At 36.1% G+C, this 25,085-nt stretch overlaps 2 protein-coding genes across 5 annotated transcripts in view; one reads left to right on the top strand and one right to left on the bottom strand.

Moving 5' to 3' along the window:
- Nucleotides 1–910: 910 nt before the first annotated feature.
- Nucleotides 911–25,085, top strand: part of LOC117793524 (potassium voltage-gated channel protein eag) — a 54,100-nt gene continuing 29,925 nt past the window's right edge. For all 4 annotated transcript variants that reach the window (XM_034633848.1, XM_034633849.1, XM_034633851.1 and 1 more), the window contains exon 1: nt 911–989. In XM_034633848.1, the coding sequence (XP_034489739.1) occupies nt 911–989 (79 nt within the window). The remainder of the gene's footprint in view (nt 990–25,085) is intronic.
- On the bottom strand, nt 3,671–4,910 carry LOC117793525 (histone acetyltransferase GCN5-like). Its single transcript, XM_034633852.1, has 2 exons — nt 4,836–4,910; nt 3,671–4,406 (listed from the first exon to the last, which is right to left on the bottom strand). The coding sequence occupies exon 2, from the start codon at nt 4,391–4,393 to the stop codon at nt 3,707–3,709; it is 687 nt and encodes a 228-aa protein (XP_034489743.1). The 5' UTR covers nt 4,394–4,406; nt 4,836–4,910; the 3' UTR covers nt 3,671–3,706.

Below are 25,085 nucleotides of genomic sequence, written 5' to 3'. Positions count from 1 at the left end.
AGGTATAGAAATAATTACAGGCTGCTGGGAGAAGTAATTACTTTATTGAGAGCCATGAGCAAAAGTTCCAAGAGTTGGAACTAAGCACTCAAAATATATCAATTTACAAAAATTTATATTATACAAAATATCTATCAAACCATTTTTAAAACAAGCTTTAGACACATTTCCACTAAAACTAAAAGTATATAAAATTAAATTAAAAGCTTTCTTAATTCTAATAGTTAAGCACTTCTAGCTTCCGTATTATATAAACATATATTTGAACTATTTACACTCTCTCTATCTCTCTTTCTCTTTGTCTTTGCAGTGCCATATGCAACCGATAAGACTGTGTGAAGTGGTCAAGTGGTCAACAACAACAACGACAACAACTATAACAAACAACAAGAACAACTGAAGCCGTGGCAAGAAATCCTGAATTAAAATTGTCGTTTGGTCGCGTCGCGTCCGTGTGTGTCTGTGTGTGTGTGTGTTTCTGCGTTTGCGTGTGTGTGAGTGTGTGTATTTTAAAGCTCTTAACAAAATGGCGGCCGGGCAGCGCAGTGAAAATGCAGCGCGGTTCAGCGTCGTCTCCATCGTCAAAGTCGCAGCGATGCAACTCTAAACGAATGCCTAGAGATCGAGCCGAGGAACGCTCAATAGCACATAGAAAGGGAGTCACAGAGAGTGGGAGTGGCACAGCAAGAGATAAGGGAAACGAAAGAGGGACTGAAATTAAAGAAAATTCAACTGTCATCTCCATCCATACGTCATTGCCTCTCAACTGTTCAATTAAAGGAGCAGTTAAAGCATTAGCTAGTTCCAGTTCCAGTTCCAGCTCCGGCTACAGTTCCAGTTTCAGTTCCATTTGGTTCCAGCCAACTGTCATCGCAAGACGGCGACGCAGCGTTGCAAGTAGGCAGCCAAAATGCCTGGCGGACGACGTGGACTGGTTGCGCCGCAGAACACATTCCTCGAGAACATAATAAGGCGCTCCAATTCCCAGCGTGAGTATCCGAAACCTATCGATAACTCAACATGTTATCGATAACTACGCATTACAATTAATACGTATCGATATATCCACTGACGTAAATATGTTCGTATATAAAATGTTCGTATTTAAATATGCATTGAAAATCTCTTGTACGTTCTTCTTCATATCGGGTGAGAAAAATTTAAGAGTATGTTTATCCAGTTTTGTTTGGGTTTTTAGTTTGTTTTCAATTGGCTTACAATTTTGAAACACCCCTCTTTTATTTCTCATTGCAAAATGTAACATTGTTAATTGACATATGTCAATTCAAATTTTCAATGGCAAAAAAAATATAAAAGGGTTCTTTAAATCTTGCTCTTATCGATTCAAACCATTTTCCAAAATATTCAAGAGTTATCCTCATATTGCGTCAATTGGTAATCGCTCACTTATGAATGGGGTAAATGGGATTCGGGTTCAATTTGCAGCCTATTCACATGGGTCTAATGAAGCTAATTTCCATACATGTGTTGATACAATACCATGGAAATGACGCTTTGCATTCACAATTATCAAACAGCTCCGGTTAGTTGTACACATTGAAGTGATCAAACTTGCGTTTTGTGGTGAAAGTTCTGTGGTTTCCAGTTGTAAGCTGAGCTCCAACTGGGATGATGTGATGGTAACCAATTCTGTAGCCAATGCAGATACCAAAACCATTGCCAACAGCATGTGAAATGATTTTCCGTTTGGATGTCAGCACTCTCAGCCTCTGGCTGACACCTTGCACATGACAAACAGATTAAGGGGGAAGGGTGGTGTGTGTGGAAATAGCGGGATATTAGATAGTGGATACACTGATAAAAAAAATTGTTCTAAAATCAAGATTTTGGTCTCAGAACTACGATTTTTGGTCTAAAAAATGTGTCGAGAACAAAAAATTCTTAAATTAAGAGAGCACATCTTGATTTTACGAACATTTTAAATAAGACCAAGCTCGTATTTTATAAATAAATGTTCTTAAAATTGAAATAAAAAAATAAAATAAATACAAATTATTTTTTATATTTATTTTTAAATATTGTTTTATTTACATTTTATATTGTGTTAGTAATTTTTTGAATGTTATTTTAATTTGTTACGAGTGGGATTCGAACCGCCGCCTACTGCTTCACAACTGAATTGATTTATTGATTTGTTTGATTTATACTTTATTTTTTATACTTTCCTAACAATTTAAGATTTTTGTTCTTATATTACGATTTTAATATTTTTTAGATTAATAATCTTAGTTTTAGTAATTTGGTCTTAAAATAATCTTATTTTAAGAACAAAATATTTAAGATGAATGTTCTTGATTTTAGAAGTTGGTCTTTTTTTTCAGTGTACGGGAAGCGGGAAGGGGTGATTGCACACACACACACACACACGCACAGCAATGCTAGTCGTTTAGTTCTATAAATAGCAATGTCCTCCTCTCTATGTCTACCCTTATACACCTCACCACAAACACACTCACACACACACACACACACACATACACACACATACTTACACACACAGTGAAACGAAGGGCGGGAAATTAGAGAATTGGGGGTAGTTGGGAGGATGTCGCCCTGCGCCAATTAAAACGGCAATGGCGACAGCAACCTGTTGACCAGCTGGGAAAGCAAAAGGGAATAGTTAATAGTAATAGAACTACGAATAGGAATAGTAATGGGAATTGGAATTAAAGAAGGAATAAATCGCGAAATGAGACGAGATGCATATATATACTGTAATAAATGAGACTTTCTTAAGGTTCCCTTAAGTGGTTGATCTACTTAAATTAAATATAAAAATAATTAGTATAGTAAATTGAAAAACAAAAACGAAATAAATAAAAATTTAAATAGAATTAAAAAAAGTTGAATTTATGAAAAGAAAATAAGCAAGTGGGAAAGGCTATAGTCGAGAACCCGACCAAAGGATACCAGTTACTTATTTCTATATATATAAAAGTACTTTAAAGAAATTACTTGTATTACTTCGAAAACATAAAATCACCATAACTGCCGTTCTACCTGATGCGATTCAGTGGGATAATAGATAATATTAGTAGTCAAGTATGAATTCCAACAGTGGTACTATTCATGAAATTATATAAAAGATACAGAAGTGTCGAGCTCTAATTTTTCACACCTATTTGCGGGTACACAAACATGAGTTATTTTCATAATTGATATATTTAGTACAAAAAAATTAATTTAAAATATATTTAATGCCTTTTTGTTAAAATTAAAAACAATTTAACTTAATTTTATAATTTTTGCATTTAACAGCAACCATTTTTCATTCCTAGGGCCTCGACAACTGCTCTTTTGTTGTTTTGGGTTGCAAAAAATTTGAAAAAAACAGTCCTGTATAATAGAGTCGGTCAATTTGTATGCAGTAAAAAATTAATTTTATTTAAAAATCTCTATTATGATTTTAGACCGATGGTTTATTAGGCAAACCTTCTTGGAATTCGTCGTTTTGTCGCAAAAAAAATTTATAATTATATAAAATACAGCTAAAATAACATTTATATAACTTTGAAACTTTCAAACAGTTGTTTCAAAATTAATTCTTTTATAAGCCTCTAGGTTTGTGGTGATATTATAAAAAAAAATTTATTGCGAGGGCAAGAACTAGAAGTAGAACGACGACTAGAAACATGAATTGTGTATTTTATCTTTTCTTTTTATGTAATAAATCTGTGCCTTTTTCTTAGTCGACTTTATTGTGCTTTGTACAGAGAGATTTGCTGGCGTTTTGTGTTTCCGCTTTTAAGTCGTCCTTTTCAGTCTTCTCGGGTGGGGCACTTCCTTCATCGAAGTCGTCGTTGCCGGGAGAATTGGAGATCTTTCGCTTCCTTACATGCTTTACTTTACTTTCGTTTTCTTCGGGCTTATTTTCATCCTTCGCGGCTTCCTCTTCATCCTTTTTCACGGATTCCTCTTCATCCTTCTCTACGGCTTCCTCTTCATCCTTCTCCATCTCTTTCTTTTTGACGATCTCCTCTTCCACATATGTATCTGCTTCTCCTATCTCTGAGTCGTCATCCATTTCTGTAGAGTCGTCATCCAGTTCAGAGTCCCATTTCTTGTTGGAGGCCTCTTCGTTGTGGGAGGCCTCTTTCTTGTCGGAGGAATCTTCGCTGTCGGAGGCTTCTTCGCTGTCGGAGGTTTCTTCCTTGTCGGAGGTCTCTTCCTTGTCGGAGCTCTCTTCCTTGTCGGAGCTCTCTTCCTTGTCGGAGCTCTCTTCCTTGTCGGAGCTATCTTCCTTGTCGAAGGCCTCTACCTTGTCGGAAGCCTCTACCTTGTCGGAGGCCTCTACCTTGTTGGAGGCCTCTTCCTTGTCGGAGGACAACTCACTTAGAGGACTTCCAGTTTCCATTTCAGCGACATCTGCCATTGTATTTTATTGCCTAAGAGATTACCATTTAAAAAGAGGAACAAAAATAAATCTTAAAAAAATGTTAATTTAAGAGAGGACGAATCTAAGAAGTGTGTACAATTTTATTACGGGTTGGTGCAAACCAAGCTGTATTTACAATTAGATGACCTGCCCGCTTTTGAGTAATCTATTTTGACAGTTAAAAAGTAAACTTCATCTTTGCTATCTTGTTCTAGCGCCTTGTTCTCGGAGAGTCGAAAAGTCATGTCAAATTTTTTTAGATTACTAGCTTTCAACGAACATGTCACCTTATTGAATATATCTTGGTGCAAACTTTGTCCGACTTCTCATAAATTAAGAAGATCCTTAAAACTATATGTACTTTATAAATCCGCACAAACTGCTCTCGCCTTTAATTAATCTGCAATACATTAGGCTCCCAGGTATTCATTTTACTTACCTTTTAGGAAACTGGACAAAAAATCAAGTTTCTTGGTCAAATATCAGGAAATTGGGAAAATTTACCAAATTTGTTTTCTGAATATTTCTTTGAGAAAAAAAATTTACGATTTTTTTTATATTTTTGATAACTGCAGGTCCGTTCTCTATTGAAAGTTGACTGCGAATGAAATTAATTTTCAGACTCAACTCAAAGGTAACTATTTCAGGGCCTGCTGCGATTAAAAATGTTTAATAAAAAATAAATTCCAGAAGATTTTCTGTTAAAGTCATGAACTGTACTGTCATGTAATTACAGGTGACAGCAACATGACGTGTACACTGTACAATAACATAACGTAACATATAACGTAACACACACACAACAACGAGACAGAAAACGAGCAGATAATTAACAAACTAAGGCTTTCTCTATCTCTATCTTTCTCTCTCTCTCTGTCTTTGTCTGTCTGTCTGTCTGTCTGTCTGTCTGTCTGTCTGCCAAGCGAGAGGCAATTAAACCGAACCACACAACGACCACTTGACATTTATGTTGTTGTTGCATCTGCATTTACTGTTCTTGCAACATGCCTGTCTCTGTCTCTGTCTGTTTCTGTCTCTGTCTTTGTTTCAATGTGTGCGTGTTTGTATGTGTGTTTAGTTGGTTAAGTTGTTGCATCAACTGTGGTTGCTCTTGCCCCCACAACCGAAATATACTCAGTGCGTTGCTTTCAATGCGATCCCATTTTGTGGGTATGCAAATCGAAAATCAGTTCAAATTTGTAAATAATGCTATGTTGCAACTTGCAACATGCTGTGGATGCAACATTGGCAAACCTTACGTTCTCTTGAGTGTGTATCTTCATATTAGAGCTGTCTCTGCTTCATCTATAATTGGATTTGAAGGCTTGCAAGTCAAATTGTGCGAGAATAATCCTATGATTCAGTAGAGATGACTCAATTGATGGAGAGAAATGGAGGAAATTGAAGTCTTTGGATTTCCCCACAATTTTCGCAACAATTGTTTATCAATTAATATTTTCGAGTACGCATTTGTATTAATTTTAGCGGGACTAATTGTACCCAAAAAGCGAATTGTAATTAAATATAAGGAAATCAACTTAACGTGCAGAAAAGTCAGTCGAAATAATCGAAAATGTTAGTTAATTGAGATGGGCATATAATTAAAACATATTTGACGTGGAAGCATTACAAGCACATATTATAAAGATGTCAACTTAAGTTTTCTCTAATGTCATTCAAGGTTTCCACAAGTCCGATGTGCGTCAATCAGTTTGGCGTCTGAGCTGATTGGTAACTAAGGGACGAACGAAGTGAGAAGTAGTTGTATAATAAGCATAGATTTTATATTCATATGGAAAAGTGTTTCCCAAGCTGGCTCACTCACTCACTCACTCACACACCCGCTCTCGTCTGTTGAGTCAAAAGCGGATTACCCGAGCAGCCAAATCAGACATTAAGCCTTTTCCAAAAGGATTTGGGAGCCAAAAGCAAAGTGAATGCCGACAAAATAAAAGCAAAAGCAAATTCGAAAGAGAGAATACAAGAGGAGCCTAGCTCTTAGCCAACTAGCAACATGAAAGCGAAGAGGTAGGGACGCTAGGACGGTTAGTTAAGAGAGCTGCATGGAATATTTGTGATTTTTCTTCACTTTTACTTTGCTTTTTTTTACGTAGAAAAGCGTAAAGTGAAAATGCTATAAAGGAAATGCACAGAGAGGCGCAGGATAATGGAGGACAAAGGAAATAGAAGTGGCTAAGGATAAGGATAAGGATACGAGTATATATAGTTGAGCATAGTTGAGAAAGGATGAGCTAAAGGATGTGGAAGTGTAGCATATTAAGTCGAGCAAATTGCGTTTGGTATCCACTTTTTAGAGCCTTAGATTCTAATGAGGATTTCATGTCACAGACAAAAGTAGAAGCTGAAGAGAATGGGAAATAAAACAAGACAAAAAGTCGCGACGGACACCAAAAAAAAAAAAAAAAAAAAAAATACAGAAAGAAAAACTCGTCAATTTACGTAAGAGAGAAATAAATGCGAAGTCTTTTCGATTATACATATATTTGTTGGTTTAAGAACGAAGTATAAACAAGGCCAAAAACATTTCGATTGGCCCCGCACTCACACATATACACACACACACAGCATGCCACAATTCGAAGCTCTTGTATTATAGGTTCTGCTTGGGGCTACTTCACAGTTACTACAGTTTTCCGCTTTCCGCTATCCACAGACTGTAATTCAATGAAGGAGAAACGGGAAAAAAAAAATATATGTAAGAAAAAAAAAACAAAAACTGGCTGAACATGAAGCAAGTTTCGTGAACTTTGGAGATGGGGCATGTAGCATGTGGCATGTGGAAAGTGAAACTCGCTCTCCAGTTAGCCTGCATACATTGTGTTTACGTGCTTTGGCCAAACATTTGCATATTCAATCGCATGTTCAAAACAGTCGGCCTCTGAGCTCTGCCTCTGCCACTGACTCGAGTAGGCACATTACGCATACGCCACGCTGGTCGTTGGCATTTTCAATCATGATTCTTTGGTCGATGCTAACTCGCCTGCCTCCTGTTTATTTGGGTCGATTGGTTTTTGGGTGGCATATTTTGGCAACGTTAACAAATTGTTGGGGCCATAAACAAAAGCCAAGCAGAAGCCTCATGATTAACTGCCAAACCCACGCACAACACGACCCAACAAAGTGAGCTGCCAGCGAAATTTTCACAAAATATACTTATGTACGATACTTGTGTAATAACAAACTTATTAACGAGCCATCTGACTAGCCTTATCTCAGCTCCGAGCTCAGCACCAGGTATTGACAATGAAAACTACATAGATTTATCCCTTCCCCTACCACATATTTCTCCCTTTCCACAGTTTGTTTAAGGACGAGTATTGTCATTTTAATCGGAGTAGATATTTATCTTGTTTCGCTTAGTCTTAAATGATTGGGCATCAACATTAAAGTGACTTGCTTGTGTCTTTCATGAGGATTATTTCAACTAAATAGTTACTTGAATTTAATCATAAGTTCGATGAGTTATCATTTTATCATAATTTTAGAATGAGATAAATTAATCTCAAGTGAAAGCTTTAAATTTATTTGTTATACTATCCATTTTTCAATGGATTTTGCTGGTCAAAAATGAATTAGTGTTCACTTACTGAAAAATGGGCAGTTTCTCGCCAAATTCATTTAAAATTAATGTATTCAAGCATTTGGAAAAGGATCAAAAATGCCTCGTTCAATAACAACAAATACCAAAAATATTTACATAATATTTACATATTGTGTGGATTTTGTGTACCACCCATTCATATTTAATTCATTTTTTTTTTGTATGAACATATTTTATTTGAAAAGTTATCTGTAAATATTTAAACTTATGCAAATAAACAACGAAAGTAATTTATATAATTGTATTACAACTGAGCAAAATTTATTTTAAAAATTTGTGGGTTGTTTTAATTTAAACGTAAGCAAATATTTTATTTCGATGATTACTTTAATATTTTGGAGAGAAACAAATACACATATTTTGTACGAAACAATGTATATAATATATAGGGTAGGCCATTTAAAGCATACCCATATGATTTTGAAAAAAAACATAGTTAAAATAAAACTTTTTTTTCTGCAGCTAATATTTAAGATGGATATCGCGTAAATGAACATCCTTAGCTCTGATAGGTTAACCCGCCCCGCGTTCGAGTACATCCGATGTATTTTCAAATGAGCGGGAAAAGTGGAGAAAAAATGTTTTATTTATGTTATTTACTTTCTTTAGCTTGAAAATAACTAAATAATAATTCGCTCAAATTCCAATATTGAAATTCAATTGAATTAGAGTTGGACCACATGCCAAAAAATATTATTAAAGCTGCGGCCTGTGCCTTAAAAACAACCCAGACGATTTAGTTCGGGCAAAAAGCCCGATGCCCGGTACGCCCGAAAAGGCGCAAGAGGCACGATTTCACGCTTACTTTTTTCATGGATTGAAAAAAATATTTCTGTAATAATTCACTATTAATATCGTTTAAGCATCTTTTTCATCTTCACGCATCGATATGTTTATGAAGCTTAATGTGAAATACCTCTTACGAGGAAAATATATGTTAATTGCTAAAATTAGCAAAGAAACAATTTTTTTGTACAGAAAAAGTAGTAAATTAAAAAATTGTTCGATTTTGGAAAAATTTATAATTTTTTTTATAATTTTTTTTCTCCTTAAGACTTTTTCTTGTTCTGACTCCAACTGTGGCTTCTGGAGAAAGGCGCTTAGCAAATGATGAGCGAAGACAGGCTAAATCATTTAATGACTATCTTCATAGAGCACTAGATAGCCAGCACATTTAGCTAAGAGGAGATCTTTAAAGAATTCAGTGCCAATAAGGTCAGAAGACCATTATTTAAAGATTTTGTAAGTTATTTAGAAGATTAAATAAACAAATTAAGAAAAAAAGCCTACCCTGTACTAAAAATAAAAATTGTACTAATTAAATTAAATTGATTTAACAAATATTTTATTGAATTGAAATGTAAAATATTCATAATTTACATACATCGTATGGCAAATAATTTATTAAAAATTAATTTATATTTTGTTTTAATGAGATTGTTTTGAATAATAATTAAATTATTTTATTTTTCTTGAATTAAATTAAGTCTTACCAATTGCTAGTTGCCAATCACAAAACATTCAAATTGCTGCTATTTGTTTAAATGTCAACTCGTTTAACTTAACAACTGTGTAGAAATTTTTGTCAGAAACTGAAACTTCAACTCGAAAATTGAAACACGAACTCAAAACAATTGCCCGACCCTTAAGCATTTCTCAGTGGTTTATCTGCAACACACAGAACAGACGGCCAACTGGCTACCGCAAATCACACGCACACACACACACGCACATACACACGCACACACACACGCACACACACACGCACACACACATACACACTGACACTGCCATGTTTGGAATTTGTGTTGTCGCCTTTGCGGTGTGCCTCGCACGTTTATCTCGCACCGACCACGCGCTGTTTGATCTTCGTCAGCAGCAACGAGAACAACAACGACAACAGCAACGACAACGACAACGACAACAACAACAACAACAACAGCTACCCGCAAGACAACAACAATATTTGGCCAAAAGTGTCAGCCGCTCGTTTGACTTTGCTAGCTTTGAAGTTGCCTCTCTTATCCACATTTTCCCCACATTTTTCATGTTGTAATTTTTTTTAGGTTTTGATTTTTTGCTAATCTTGCCCTTTTGAGAATTTTGCTGTGATGCAAAATGTTGGCAAAATATTGTTTTTATCGATAACTTGTGCTTGGGCAAGCTCAGTGATTATAAAAATGGGCAATTAAAAAAGGTCCAACTAAAGGCAGCTTATATATTTGTTTTACGCTAGAGAGCAGCTCACAATTGATGTAAAAGTGTTTCACAGTCTATGAACAAGTAAAGTATAAAATGAATCAGCGAAGTTGCCGAATAAATGCAATAATGGTTCGAAATAAATTCATATTATGTCTCCAGAAATAATGGCTGCGTTCACCAAATCACAACAATCGTCAATCATCTATCACGATTCCACAAAATTGTGAGAGTCTTCTGGTGAACGTTTTGATGGAACTTTCGAGTAAATTAAAGTTGTTACATCTGTTAATATCAAGGATGCAAATCGGTTCGGAACCGAGCCTCGCAGAACCGGAGCGGTTCGGGTGTTTAAGCAGCCAGAACCGGATCATAATAATTAAATCTTCAAATAAGTTTTAATTATTGTTAGATTAGATTTTTTTTTTATAATAAATAATAGTTTTTTACAGTCAAGAAAAAGTGACAACATTAAAAATTTAACACTAAAACATTAATTAAATTGAACAAAGGTTGGAAGCCGAACAATGGGTTTTTGAGGTGTCTATACCGGTTTGTGAACCGAACCTAAGTCATGCTCGATAGTCCGAGCCGCCGAACCGAACCCTTACCAACATTTTGGTGGTTTGCAGCCTTGGCTAATATATTTATTTAAAATAACAAAAATTATACAGTGATGGGCTGCTTAAAAAATAATGGAATGATTTGAATAAATTGCCAAAATAATCTTCCGACGAAACAATTAATAAATGTAAATATATTGAGTAGAAAGATGTCATTAAATGATCAACAAAAGGCCGTCAAATATTTGGATTGAATGATTGGTTGAATTAACTTTAAAATATCCGTAGTTGATTACTAAACAAAATGCTTGAATGTTAAGTAAAAGATCATTTAGTTATCACTGAATGTTGACAGAACAATCGCTGATTGAATGATTGACTAGAATAACCACAAAGGAATCAATGAATTTTCTCTAAATAATTATTTAATAATTAGTGAATTATGACTGATTTATCGTTGAATTGTTAATAAATTATAAATCACTATTACTCTTAATATTTTGTTCTGCATGATTTATTAATTATAGGGTGGTCCATTTAAAAATTGGAACTTAATTTTGCTATAAAAAAAAGGGCTCGATATTTTTAAGAGGTTGAACATTTATTGAAAAGGTTGGTTCAAGTCAATTATTTATGAAAAACAAATTCGGTCAAATGACCACCACGGCTGACTTGAAAATGAAGAAGGAGCCACAGTGACCGTGAATGGTGAGGGCTACGGCGCAATGTTAAGTGTTTTTCTAGGTTTTTCTAGGAAATTGAAGCGGAAGACTTGGACGATATTTGGTTTCAAGAAGACGGCGCTACGTGCCACACAGCGCACGCCACAATCGATCTGCTGCGCCCTATCTTCGAAAATTGAATAATCTGCAAATATGGAGATGTGAATTGGCCGCCAAGAAGCTGTGATCTGACACCGTTAGACTATTATCTTTGGGGAGCGGTCAAGGACAAATGCTATGCAAACAATCCTGATCCAATTGATGTGTTGAAGAACGAGATTCGAGTTGCTATTGCTGACATACGTGCCGAAACAATTGAAAATGTTCTCAAAAACTGGGTGGATCGAATACTGTCAAGTTAGCCGTGGTGATCATTTGACCGAAATTATTTTTCATAAATAAATAACATGAACTAACCTTTTCAATAAATGTTCAACCGTTTTTTTGTATAGCAAAATTAAATTCCAATTTTTAAATGGACCACCCTTTATTATTCATTGATTTATTGATTGCTAAATGATCACTGATCGATGACTGATTAATCCCAAATGGACTGATTGATTAAATGGACAATCATTTTTAAACGCATAATTCCTCAATTATTTTTTATTGAATAATTGATTATATTGGATACTGAGTGCTGTCTGACCTCTATTTGATTAGTGAATGCATTCACTGCACATCACCTGACACTTGATTCTGATTTGCTCAAACATCGTTTGCACCATGCACCGTACACCTGTCAATCTGCCCCCGATTACGTTGCATGCAACATGCATTGCTTTGCTTATGTCGATAGTCCAAATATTTAAACAGACTCGCGTCGATTGTGCATAAATAATTAAATGTTTAAGCTTCTGAAGCCCTTACTCTTCATACCAAAGGGATGGAAAAAAGTATCGATATTGACATCAGGGGGAAATATTTAATCGAATGTTATATCAAAAAGATGTATCATATTATCGATAAAATTCTTATAAATCAATTAAATTTTAAATAAATAAATAAATGAATAACAAAATGGAAAAAATCAGTCTAATTTACGGATTTTTAATTTCGATAAGAAATGTTTTTTTTTTATTTTTAATTAGACACTCTATATCGATACACTATCGATATCACACGATACCCACTTCTAGCCGTAGCTGTTGTCGTTGCGGTGCCCAGGCCTGTATCCGGGCACGGTCAAGCAATCAAACAATCAGCACCCAACCAAATGCAACAAGCCCCAAGAATCTGAATGTCTCTGGGAATATTGAAAAGAGAAGAGACAAGGTAGGAACAAGGTAGCCACAAGAGGTCGGGAATGGGAATGTAACGCAGCAGCAGTTAACAATTGCAATTACGACACGATACAACCACCAACCACGACCCACTGACCCCCTGACACCCTGAAAACCCTACTTACCTTCTCCCCTCTTCAGTAGTGGAACCCTTCGGCTGCTCTTAGCCAGCGAGTTATTGATTTTCTTTGTTGTTCTCGTTGTTGTTATTGTTGCTGTTGCTGTTGCTGTTGCTGTTGCTGTTGCTGTTGCTGTCGCCGTGTAAATTAATGTTGACTACACGAGGCCGGGGTCGTACTCCAGGTCCGGGTCTGGGCTCGGTTTCGGTTTCTGGCTCGGGTTCGGGTTCGGGCTCGGGGCAGCGGCTGCCTTCAAGTTTTGCCATTACATTTATTGATTTTGTGGGTCAACCGACAGTTTCCCCCTTTCCCATTTCGCCCCTTCCATTTGGCATTGCCATTTGCATATTGTTGTTGTGCCATTTTGTAGCCTTTGCGTTGCCTTGCTTTGCTTTGTGACACTTAACTTTTGACGTGGTTGCGTCTTTGACCCGTTTTCTTATAATTTTCCCCTCTTTCTTTTTCCGGAAATGCGCGAGCAATGCGCTAGCCCCTTCCCCCTATTGGCCAAGAAGGTCAAAGTGCGCCCTGAATACAAGCACAATTTTTTAATGATTGTTAAGTTAACCCAAATAAAAATTAACAAGAAGGAAATCTTATTTTCGGTACCACGAAGAACTTATGCCCTTGCAGGGTTCTGTAAACAATTTTCGACTAACCGTTCTTATGACAGCTAATGTAAGAATTCATCTGCCAGTTTGGTGGAGAGATATTAAGGAACAACAAAAATTTGCTTAAAAAATAAATTCAATCTTCAACCAATCGTTTCTATAGCAGCTATATTGTAAAATATTCCCAGATTTGAGTCTTAATTTTTAATTTCTTTTTTTATCGCTACAGATTTTAATTTATATATACTTTATTTTAATTGTGAAAATAAATCAACTTTTTTAATTTTGTTTAACATTTAAATAAAGCTTTTGGTTAAGTGCTCTTAGTTGGCGTTGAATAAATATTTATACACTTTAGTACTTATTCGATACACAATGCTTGACAGAATTATACTACCCTCAGCAAGGCCAAAAAATTGGAAACTGGCTCATTGGGGCTAATGAGCTGCCTGCCCGTTAATCATACGCCATGTGGACTCAAGTAGCTCGAGACGAGATTATATTTAGCAACACGAGTTATGTTGAAGTTCTGTGGATAAACACTTTCTCACTCTGACAATTATTTAATAGTGTTGACCTTTCGATATTGAAGAAGCATTCCAATAACTTGCTTAGTCCGGGCGTGCCAAATATGGAAATATGCATTTGTCTGGGTTTAGTTTCATGCAAGGTATGCAGTTATGATATGTGGACAATACCAAGGTGTGTAGGTTGCTATCACCCTTCCCCACTACCCTGCTACCCCTTAAGCATTAACAGCATTTAATTAGACCATGACATTTAAAATCAGGTTCGACGCTCGTCATATTTCAATGCATGACTTTAAAATTTCTTTGGAATTTCGACTTGCGCTGTCGTTTTAATTAGACCTGCCATTGTCTTTAAGGTGGTAATACTTCGGATGTGTGTATGGGGGGTAAAGGGGGAGTGGGGAGGGGAGGGGGAGCAAATTGATAGCAAGCGACACTTAGTATTAAATAAAAGGCCATTTAAGAACTAGTCCGAGCCTGTTGGTCAACATGATTATGAGGTTAGGTCAGGGGACCCCCTATACTCTTCAAATATAAACAGCAAACGCTGCTGGTGGCAACAAGAGGTGGGTAAGGAGGGGTAGGTAAATTGGGCTCTACCTTCTCCCACCTGCACGTCAGGCCAATCAAATTGGATTAAGTTGTTGCTGCCGCTTTCGTTTTGTTTGGTTTGTGTTTGAGTTTTGTGGGCTATAACTGTTTGGGCGGGGCACATGTCTGTCTGTCTCTGTCTCTGGCTCTGTCACTCTCTCTCTCTCTCTGCCAGGTGTCAGGTGTTGCAAGTGCTCGGGCAAGGGCTGGATGGAGGGCAAAGCCGGTCGGAGGTCTGTTCTGTCAGCTTGTCATGCGTAAGTGCTGGGCCTGTGGTTCCATGATGAGGCCACATAAAAGCCAAAGACCAGACTAAGCCCAATGTTTAGCGGTGCACAAACAATTCATGAATAAACTCATATTCATCCGTTCACTTAAAGTCATCCCAAAATGATCCCCAAAGCAGATTAACGCTAATCAACGTGAAGTGAATTTTTCAACTTTTGAGCGACAAACAATACTCATTCTATTTATTTATTTATTAACCTAACTCGCTGCATTTTATGCACTACTATTATTCAAGTCTTATGACTATAAAAGATAGAAACTTCAACTTCTTATGTTATTGTACTACAAACATTTTATTTTTTTTTAGATATGGGCTTTTCCACAGAAATGACAACCAGCGCCAAAATCAAAAAACTTGTTAAAAACTCACATCTTGCGAAATTTTCTTCCAGCATCTTTGACTAAATTCAGTTTTTCTATATTTTTGCCACTTTTTCCTCTTTTTCACAGAAAATTTTTCTAATATGATCCCATACAAAAAAGCCATTATACAGATTATCATACGGTTATGAGATTCTTCTGAGTGAATGAGAAAACTCCAGATAGGCTATTTTTTGCTCTTCCTGTAACTTGGCTTTCTTATAACTTGGCATTGACAGATTCGAATTTCGAACACCGTTATTTTTCAAACTGAAGATCTGGTTAAATGACAGAAATAATTTGTATCATTAAGTATACTATATATATTCTTGATCAAATATGAGTGGATGTAGCAAAGATATTAATTATCTTATACCACAAAATAAAGTTAATTACTTTTAAATTTTAATAACAATTTAAAATTATTTAATTAGTTTTACTTTTTTCCAGTGCCAATGAATTAATTAATTTATTAAAAAGTTGTTAATTGAACCCGTCTCTGCTAAGCTTACAATTTGATTGCGTAACATATAAGCATCGTCAATATAAATTGCACACGATATACAGGCAAAGCCTGTTTCAAAAATACTCGAATCATTTGGAACCGACACAGCGTTTTAAAGTTATAAATAGTTCCAAACCCCGATTTCACGTTTAACACAAAGCGAATCAGAATGTAACAATGTGTGTAAATATATATATTCTTTTAGTTTCATTTAACATTGGGTCGGACTAGAAAAATTAAGGTCCCACTACAGCTTATCAATAGAAATTTAAGTGCCATAATCACCATCTTTACTTCTAATTTTTCATAACAAAATTGTTTGCTTTATACAAAATTTCTATAAATCGGGGAAAAAAATAAATTCGTAGAAAAATTATGCTGATAAGTGCAACAAGTTAAATGCCAATCACGAACGAGAGACCAAATATTTATAAAATCAAATAAGAAAACCCGCCCGAAAAAAATAAAATATTTATGACAGCTCTGATTTTTTAATCCGGTCTTTTTTACCAATGCAGTTAGCAAATAACCAAAGCATTGAAATTGAGCTTGACATGCAGTAAATATAAATTAATGTAATATTCCTAAAGCCTTAATTTGTCAATTTTCCACCTGGTAGGCTATTTTATCGAGAATTCGTACGGTAAATTTAAATTTATTCCGAAAATCAAAACAAATTCTGAGATGTATTTTCCTTCAGTGGCTAACTCTTTATTGGACTATAAATGAAAACTTTTAAAGGCATTTTCAAAGCAAAGCGTTTAAAAGTTTACCAAGCTTGGCGAAAAAACTTTCCTTACTAAGCGTTAAATTTCATCTCGAACTGTTCACTGTTCCTGATTTTGACACAGTTTGCACACTTGTCTAATGAGTGTTTACATTACATTTACTCGACTCATTCATTCAGTGCACTTGTGATTATTTTTACTTTGTGACGTCACAAATCGCGTGTCAAACAACGACAAGTTTTCTTTTTCTTGTCGTTTCCAAAAAAAAAAAAAAAAAACACCCCAACCCCAAGAAACTAGTCGAAAAGATACAGTCCAGCAAGCACGACTGTAAGAGACCCTGGTTTTGCTAAGATTTTAAAATAAAATTGAGAATGTACAGGAACGTAAATACCAACTTTGGTGCCTCTAGCTCTTTAAATCTCGGAGATCTTCTTTGACCAACTTAATAGACCGTTTGTTTATTTAACGTACAGGGTCGAAAAATACGTACACGCATATGTTGTGATATGTATATAAAGAATACGACTGAATGGGAGAAAGAGGGAGAGAGCGACAGAGAGAGAGAGAGAGAGAGAGAGAGTGAGAGTGTTGGCTAATTTGGTTAAAGTATTGCAGACTTTTAGTTTCCCTTGCTGCACGCAACGCGAAAAAGTTGCCAAAAATGCAAAACAACAACAATTTATACAAACACGCATACACATGGCACACACACACACACACACACACACACACACACACACACACACACGCACACGCAGAACTGACGCTTGCATTTTCTCGAACAAGAAAAGTTTTGCGGGATTTTTGGCTACAGTTGCCGCTCGAGTGTAGTTGTTGTTGTTGTTGCCGTTGCTTTTAGCCAAAAGTTTACGCAATCAACTATTTTTGGGGTGGCAGCAAATATGTTGCCACTGCCACAAGGCAACACACACACACACACACACAAGAACGAGGACAAAATTTCAACAAAAAACTGCGAAGCTTGATAACCATGGGCGCCGCCTGTGTGTGTGTGTGTGCGTGTGTGTGTGTGTAATTGCTCACACACGTACTCACACTCCCTTGAAAATAGCAATAATTTGAGTTTTTGGTTACCAAATGTAAATGATGATTCCCTGATGTGACCTGTGACACCCCCTTCCTACCCCTCGCCCTCCACCCAGTCTACGCCTTCTGCATGATGATGACGTGGGCGTGGCAGTAGCTGCACGAAAACACAATTGACCCTGAATTGGCAAATGGCAACCACAACAACAACTCAAATTGTCCGTAAAGTAGGCAACACAATTTTACAATTTTGGCCAACATAATCAAATTTGCGGCTAAAACGTTCAAAACTGAATATGTAAAATTTGATTTTTTTTTGACAGCCAGAAAATATATTGTTCTGCTTGTGCAGCAGCTGTGGGAATTGTTTGCGAGGTGTGTCACAACAGTTTTTCAGTGTCAACAAACAACGTTGAATTAGAAATGAATTTATTTGTTGATTAGCGTGTTTTTAAAATTATTTATTTAATAAAAAAAAATTTTGAAAGCAAGCAAACGAAATTGCAGTTTAAATAATGTGTAAAAAATTAATTATTTTTTTTAACTTGAAGGCTGCTTAATCACCACCATTAATATATGTACATTTTTCACTAAATTCAAAATTATTCAATTATTTAACACAATTAATAAATTATTTTAAATTATGTTTGCACTTCTCATTCAATATAAATATTAACTAAGTCCTGTTAAACTATTTGACTTCAAGTAATAATATTAATATAAAAGCTTAGATTTAATCAAATTTAACACCAAATTCAATTAAATTTGAAAACAACCAAAATAGGAGAAGAATCAGGATTTCAGAGTCTTCATTTGTTCTTCATTCGAGCAGCTTTAAATAGAAAACCGTTGAAGAGTAATCACCAAGGGTTGAAATGAAATGTTTAACCTCCTTCGGTGGCAATTTAATTTCTGTACAATCAAATTCAAATAAATTTTTTTAAGTGAAAAATGTAGAAATTTGTTAATGCTTGTGCCAAGAGTTTTACCAAATACATTTCCATTAATTGAAAATCGGAAGAAAACTAAGAAAGCCAGTTATATACATGTTCTCGTGCAATTCATTTGAAATAAACTTTTTAAGTTCTATAAAAGTCTTATTTAAAAGTGCTCCTTTTAATATATTTTTAAATACTAAGTTCATAGCTTTTAATTCCTCTTTGTTGTCCTTTATGTAAGTAACGATCATATAAATATTCAAGCACGTAATTTTAATTTACTGGGAATGTGAATGCTCTCCCAAGACTCTTAATTACTTTTATGTACACACACGTATAATAATTTAATCCGGGACATTTGCAATGACAAATACGCGCTATGGCACAACTTGAGCAATATGGTAGATACTGCATATTTAATGGTCATTAAATGGCTACGAAATATACAGAACAAATGGGGCATTTCCGACCAGACTATATATCACTACGGACGGCAGTTCGCGCTAGTGACGAAAGTAGCACGAAGGGTGCGAAAGGCGACAAGCACTATATACAGCTAATATGAAAAATTTGCTACGAATGCCCGATCTAATATACCGATCGAAAGGTAAACAAAATGCGATAAGGGGCTGTAGGTAAGAGGGGCAAAATTTAAAAGATTGCATCTAATGGGGCCGTTAAAGCCTTTTGGTAAAATTATTTTTAAAATTTTTTATATTCTTATCAAAAATACGCGTCGATTGATACCTTGATAACCAAAATTCGACAGCTGTTTTAAAAGATAAATAGTTTGAAATTATTGGAAGACTTCAAATGAAATAAGAAATAGTTTTGTTTGTCTGCTTGTTTGTTTGCATCAAAGCGCTAAAAAACCTTAGATTTGATGATGATTTTTTGAAAAAAATTCAGCGCTATATCTCGCTAAAATGAAAAATAAAACGAAAACTGGCACTCGACACTGCGCAAACAGTAATTTTAATGTACAAAGAAGCTTACCGCTTTTGAGCACAGTACAGAATGCCAAATTTCGTGGTTTTTTTTTATTAATTTATATATTTATTTAAAATTTTTATATTAGACTTAATTTTGTTCGTCACAAAATTTAATATCAGAAATTTTGGGGCTAGAATATGCTTTCGTCACTAGACATTTACCTTGTGAAGAGGTTAATTTGGTCGCAACAAAAAGCTTTCTCAATATTGCGTTCTTTTGCCAATTTTATAAGATCTAGAATTACAAAGAATAAATGTACTGCATTTTTGATAAATTTAGCCATAAAAAACAGGGTATCTTTTGGCCTAGCCAAAGGCCTTTGTAGCCATGACTTTAAGTCAAATCTCCAAATAAAATAAATAATAAATCTTTTGGTCTATAAGCATTAATTAACTGTTGTTTAGGTTTGTTATTATTATTATTTGTGTTTGCAAAGAAGCCACCATAAAATATGCAACACTAAGTTGCCGCTTTCATTTTCTGTTGCTGCTACCCCAGCATCCCCTGCTACCCTTGGACTATGTCAAATTTCTAATTATAAAAAAGAGAAAATAATTCAACACTCAGTGGCAACACGACGCATCTCTGTGTAGATTCCCACTTAATTATGCAAATTTAATAACAAAGCCAAGTGCACACACACACACACACACACACACACACACACACACACACACACACACACACACACACACACATACATATGTACATAATGCCATTAGATGATAAAGTAAAAAAAGTTGCAGTGGGGAGGGAGAAAAACTGAGCGTTGGGCTTGGAGTGAATGAAGCGAACCTAGATTGTGCTTCACATGAATTGAGCTTGGGGACAAAGGGTAGCAGATAGAGCAGAGAGGCAGGGGAAGACGCAGGGGTATGAGGAGATGCGATGACAAAGTTCGGCTTTGCAAGGCTGTTGCAATTCGCTTGAAGCATGCCCCAGGGAATTGTCTTCGTCTCTCTCTCTCTCTCTTTCTGTCTCTCTCACTCTCTCTATCTTTGTTGATATCTCTGTCGCACCGTTTCAGCTGCCTTACTGTAATGTAATTAAATCGCATTGCTAAAAGGGGTTTAGTTCTCCATTCATTTTTATACATTTCGGACAATAAAATTTATGCACTCAACTAAGGCAAGAGAATAAACTGCTGCAGCTGAAGTGGGAAAAAAAGAGAGAGGGGCGGGTAGCTAAATGACATGCCCAGTTGGCCAAGTGTGGGACCTAATCGCCAACCAGGTGAAAGAGTCCTCAAGAGCAGGAGGAGAAGGAGGAGGAGGAGGGAGAGAATGCGAATGAGGAGGTGCAGGGGAAGGGGGAGGGTAGCTGGCTATTGTCACTGCCCACTTGTGTGTGAAGGTATGTGTAAGTGTGTGTGTGTGAGTGTGTGTATTTGTGCAAAGGATAATTGCAAGGCACGCTCTGTGTTCCCTCCGCCCTCGCTAATGTCATTAAAACCAGCTTTTGTCTGTGTGCGAGTGTGCGTCTATGGGTGTGTGAGAGTGTGTGTGTGTGTGTGTGTTGTTGTTGCATGTGGCAAGCTCTTAACAAAAGCCAAGCAACAACAACAATAACAACAAGTTGGAAAATGCAGAGAAAACCACAGAATATAATGACACAAATGGCTTCAACAGGAGGCGATGCGGAAATGAAAGTTTTGGAAACTAACACACGCATGTGTGTGTGTGTGTGGCATTTAGTTAATGGACTTGCTTTGTAGCCAAAGAAACCACCGTAAACCACATGATCACCACTTAACGAATGTGGCGACCACATTTGCAAATGTAAAACCGAAAACCGAAAATCGAAATTCACATTCAAATCAATCAACGACTTTGCCACAACAATCTCTTCAATGTTAGTGTGGCACACGGGTAATTGAACAGCAAAAGTGTGAGAGGTACCTTTCTCTCCCTCTCACTCTCTCTCGCCCTCTCTCTCTCTCCCTCTATTTCTTGCTTCTCTCAGTGTGTGGCAGCAGCTCATCAATCATGCCCCAGGCAGGAAGCACGAGCTCTGCCTTTTGCTGACATTTCAACTGTGCTGTCACATGGTGTCCTGCTGAATCCTCCTGAATTCAGCCAACTAAAAATGATGACGAAACTCTGAAGCTCTGCTTTAAATTAATGATGAAATTATGATAATTAAATTGCTTTCAGTTTTCTTCTTATTATTATTGTTATTGTAACTGTTGCTGTCCTTCCATTTTTTTGTTCTTAAATCAAATTCACATTAATTACACGAATTCGGCACAGAGTTGACCTTTATGAGCCTGCTCATTCATTTTCGACATTTATAAAACATCATTTGTGACCAGATGACACTAAATGGGGCTCCAAGTGCAGTTCAATATTAATGTTGTTCATCTGATATATTTCATACAAAATTTGCTAATAGTTGCGTTGATAGTTTCCAAGTTCAATGGGCACAAGAGGGAAGTTAACTTGAGAAAAAAATTCATAGAGTTTACAAAGGAAATCGTATAACAGAATTTAAAGCTCCAGCCGATATACCTTCTGAATTCAATGAGTACAAGACATAATATAATGGGTATAATATTAGCCTGAAGGCATAGACAAAACAGCACCAATCTAAGAAACTACATACACAATTTTCAATATATAGTTTCAAAGTTTATAGGAATTAGTAATTAATGAGATATGTGAGATACAGATTCTGAGGTATATATAGATAGAAAGCATTCAGTGCCTTCAAGTGATAATTCACATACCAAATTTCCAAACTCTAACTCCATTATCTCTGAGTTCGATGGGAATGTCAGAGAAATTGGTAGTGAAGAAGTAACAATAACTTTTAGATATAAGTGATATAAGAAATGTGCACATCAAAGAATCCACATACCAAAATTGACAGCCCTAGATCTTCTGGTTTCAGAGTTCGCTGGGCGCAACTGAAAATACTTTAAGACCAAGCCCATATAAAAGTTTAACCGTATTGTTGAAATCGAACACTCTATAAATTTTTGCCATCTTTCTGCAGCTCTACTTTATCCTCAATTCGTATTTTCCCAGCCATAGCATGGATCAACCTGGTGTTTAGCTAACGCTCCTTGAGCTTAAAAAGAAATCGCGTCTGTCAAATGACCCAAACAAATTACAAAACTTTGCCGGCCAACAGCTTTGAATGCCATTAGGTGTTGTATAGAGTTGCCACGCCTTCTTGCCATTTTCTATCTACCTCCTCCCACCTACATATATACCTCCCCTCGTCCACTTATCTAAGTTAACACTGTGAAAGCGTCCACTTGGCGAGTGGCAGTTGATATAGTAAAATGTAGTGACGTTGACATAATGGCAAAATCAAACACGCACACAGATATAAATACATTTACACAGATACTCACGCACACACACACACACACACACACACACCTAGCGGGCTTAAGTGAGTGAGTGCCACCATAATAACAAACATACTCGAGTGCATAGCGTAACATTTAGAGATGGAAGCGTGTCGACTAAATATTATCGTTACGCGAAGCTTTTAATAGTTACCGATTGTAATTGAAACTGCAATCCAGTCGGTTATCGATCTGAAAGAATAACGAATAGATTCATGTATCTGAGCTTATACATGAAACTATTTGTTATTTTTGTACAAGAATTTCTTGTAATCGATAAAGCCAATCGATCGATTGAATAAACTGTTGTCTTATCGATAAATATCGATAGTCATGAATTAGAGAAGTGCAAGTTAATGAGAAAGAGCTGATCCAAGGCGTTTTTATTTAAGGTGACGTCTTCGATACAGTTTACTTCTTTGAGGTATCTGAGAGCGGAAAGAGCACTTTTGACTATTTAACTACCTCAGCTGTTCACGAAGACTTCACCTTAAATAAGTACACCATGAGTTGATTATTTAGAATAATTCTAACAAGCCATAGCGATAGTTGTATATTTATTGCTGTTTATCGATAAACGATAAGTTAAAAAAAAAATTAAATAGTCGAAAAACTAGAGTTTAATCCCCTCGCGTTGCTCGTGAACAAACAAAACACGAAATCAACTCCACGTAACGAGATATTCAAAAAGATCCAGGGCACGCTCTACGACCCACAATAAACACACGTTAAAGATGGAGGAGAAAGAGCAGAGGGAGAAAAAAGACAGAGAGAGAGAGAGTAAGAGGGCAGAAGCAAAGGGAGAATAATGCCGGCAGCACGGCAACTGTTGACACTACAAAGTAGCAACTGTTGTTGTTCTTGTTGCTGATGTCCTTGTTGATGTCGTAAAAACGCAAGCGTCTGTCAACCACACACACACACACACACATACACATGTGTGTAAACGTGTGTGAGTGTGTACTTATGTGTATTGGTGAAAAGCGTAGTAACAGCAACAACAGCAGCGTATCGCATAAATATGCATTTTCCCATTTTCCGCCGTCGAGCGATTGCATGCGCACATATATATAGTCTATATATTAGAGTGGGTCAATTTTTGCTTGACCAAGCGGATGTCAAAATCGTTATCTTGGACGAATTCTAAAAGAGTTCGCCAATAAACCTAAATTGTAGAATCTGGTTTCTTGGGAAAACCTTCTTAGAATGTGACGACGATTACGAATTGGACAACCACTTGGTGATTTTTATTGAAATCCATACAAATTGACCCACTCTAATTTATATACCCATATATTTTTTAATACTCATTCTCACTCACGCCGACGCTCATACACTCGTACATATTCATTGGCCTGCCACGTGCATGTGAATGTAATTATATGAATACGAATGTGATTTTGAATGTGAATGTAAATGGGGATGTAAATGGGGATGTGGGTTACTGTGTTGCACAAGCCTTTGGCATGCATGTCACTGCACACGGCAAGCTCAGTCCAACCCAACCTCAACCCCATCTCACCTCAATCCGCCACACCCCTCTTTACAGTCCAGAGTCCACATTCCTCCCCCATCACACCATATGTCAATAAATGTCTTTACATACCACACACCACATGGAGTTTAAATATATGGAACTGTGGAATTCTTGCATGTCGAAATATTGCAATTTGCTGCTGTCGCATTTGTAGCTCTTTTTATTTGCAACGGAACTGATTTCAATGAACTAATTCATCAATTACTAGTTGCGAAGAATTGCTAGTATAAGCTCATAATAATATGGCAGAAAGTTCTTAATTCTGACCAAAAAATTCTCAATTTAAAACTAGTTCACTATACATAAGTCCTAATTCCCAAAATTATGTTCGGTTCGGTTTTCGAGCCATAGAACATGACTTAGATTTGATTCACGAACCAGGTTAGGGTACGAACCTTGGTTCAACTGTAAATGTTATTATTTTTTTCTTACTTTTTATTTTAAAACAATTAAAATTGATTACAAACTATTATTTTATTTTGTAAGTATTCTAAACCCTTTTTATGAAAGTGGTTTGGTTCGGATTCGCAGGACAAATAGTTTCAAAAGTTCAGTTCGTTAAGGAACCCTCGCAGAATCGGTTCGGCTTAGAACCAGTTTGCAGCCATGTTTATAAATATTAAACTATTTTTTTATCAAAACATTTTTAGTATTTACTATAATGGGAATATATGTAGCTTGCTATAAATAAAAAC

The sequence above is a fragment of the Drosophila innubila genome, chromosome X (assembly GCF_004354385.1).
Source record: "Drosophila innubila isolate TH190305 chromosome X, UK_Dinn_1.0, whole genome shotgun sequence".
Lineage (NCBI taxonomy): Eukaryota > Metazoa > Arthropoda > Insecta > Diptera > Drosophilidae > Drosophila > Drosophila innubila.
Note: the sequence above shows the minus strand (reverse complement) of the source record. Positions and strands in the feature narration are given on the sequence as shown.

Coding starts and splice junctions, on each gene's coding strand:
- LOC117793525 (XM_034633852.1), bottom strand. CDS start 4,393: ATGGCAGATGTCGCTGAAATGGAAACTGGAAGTCCTCTAAGTGAGTTG.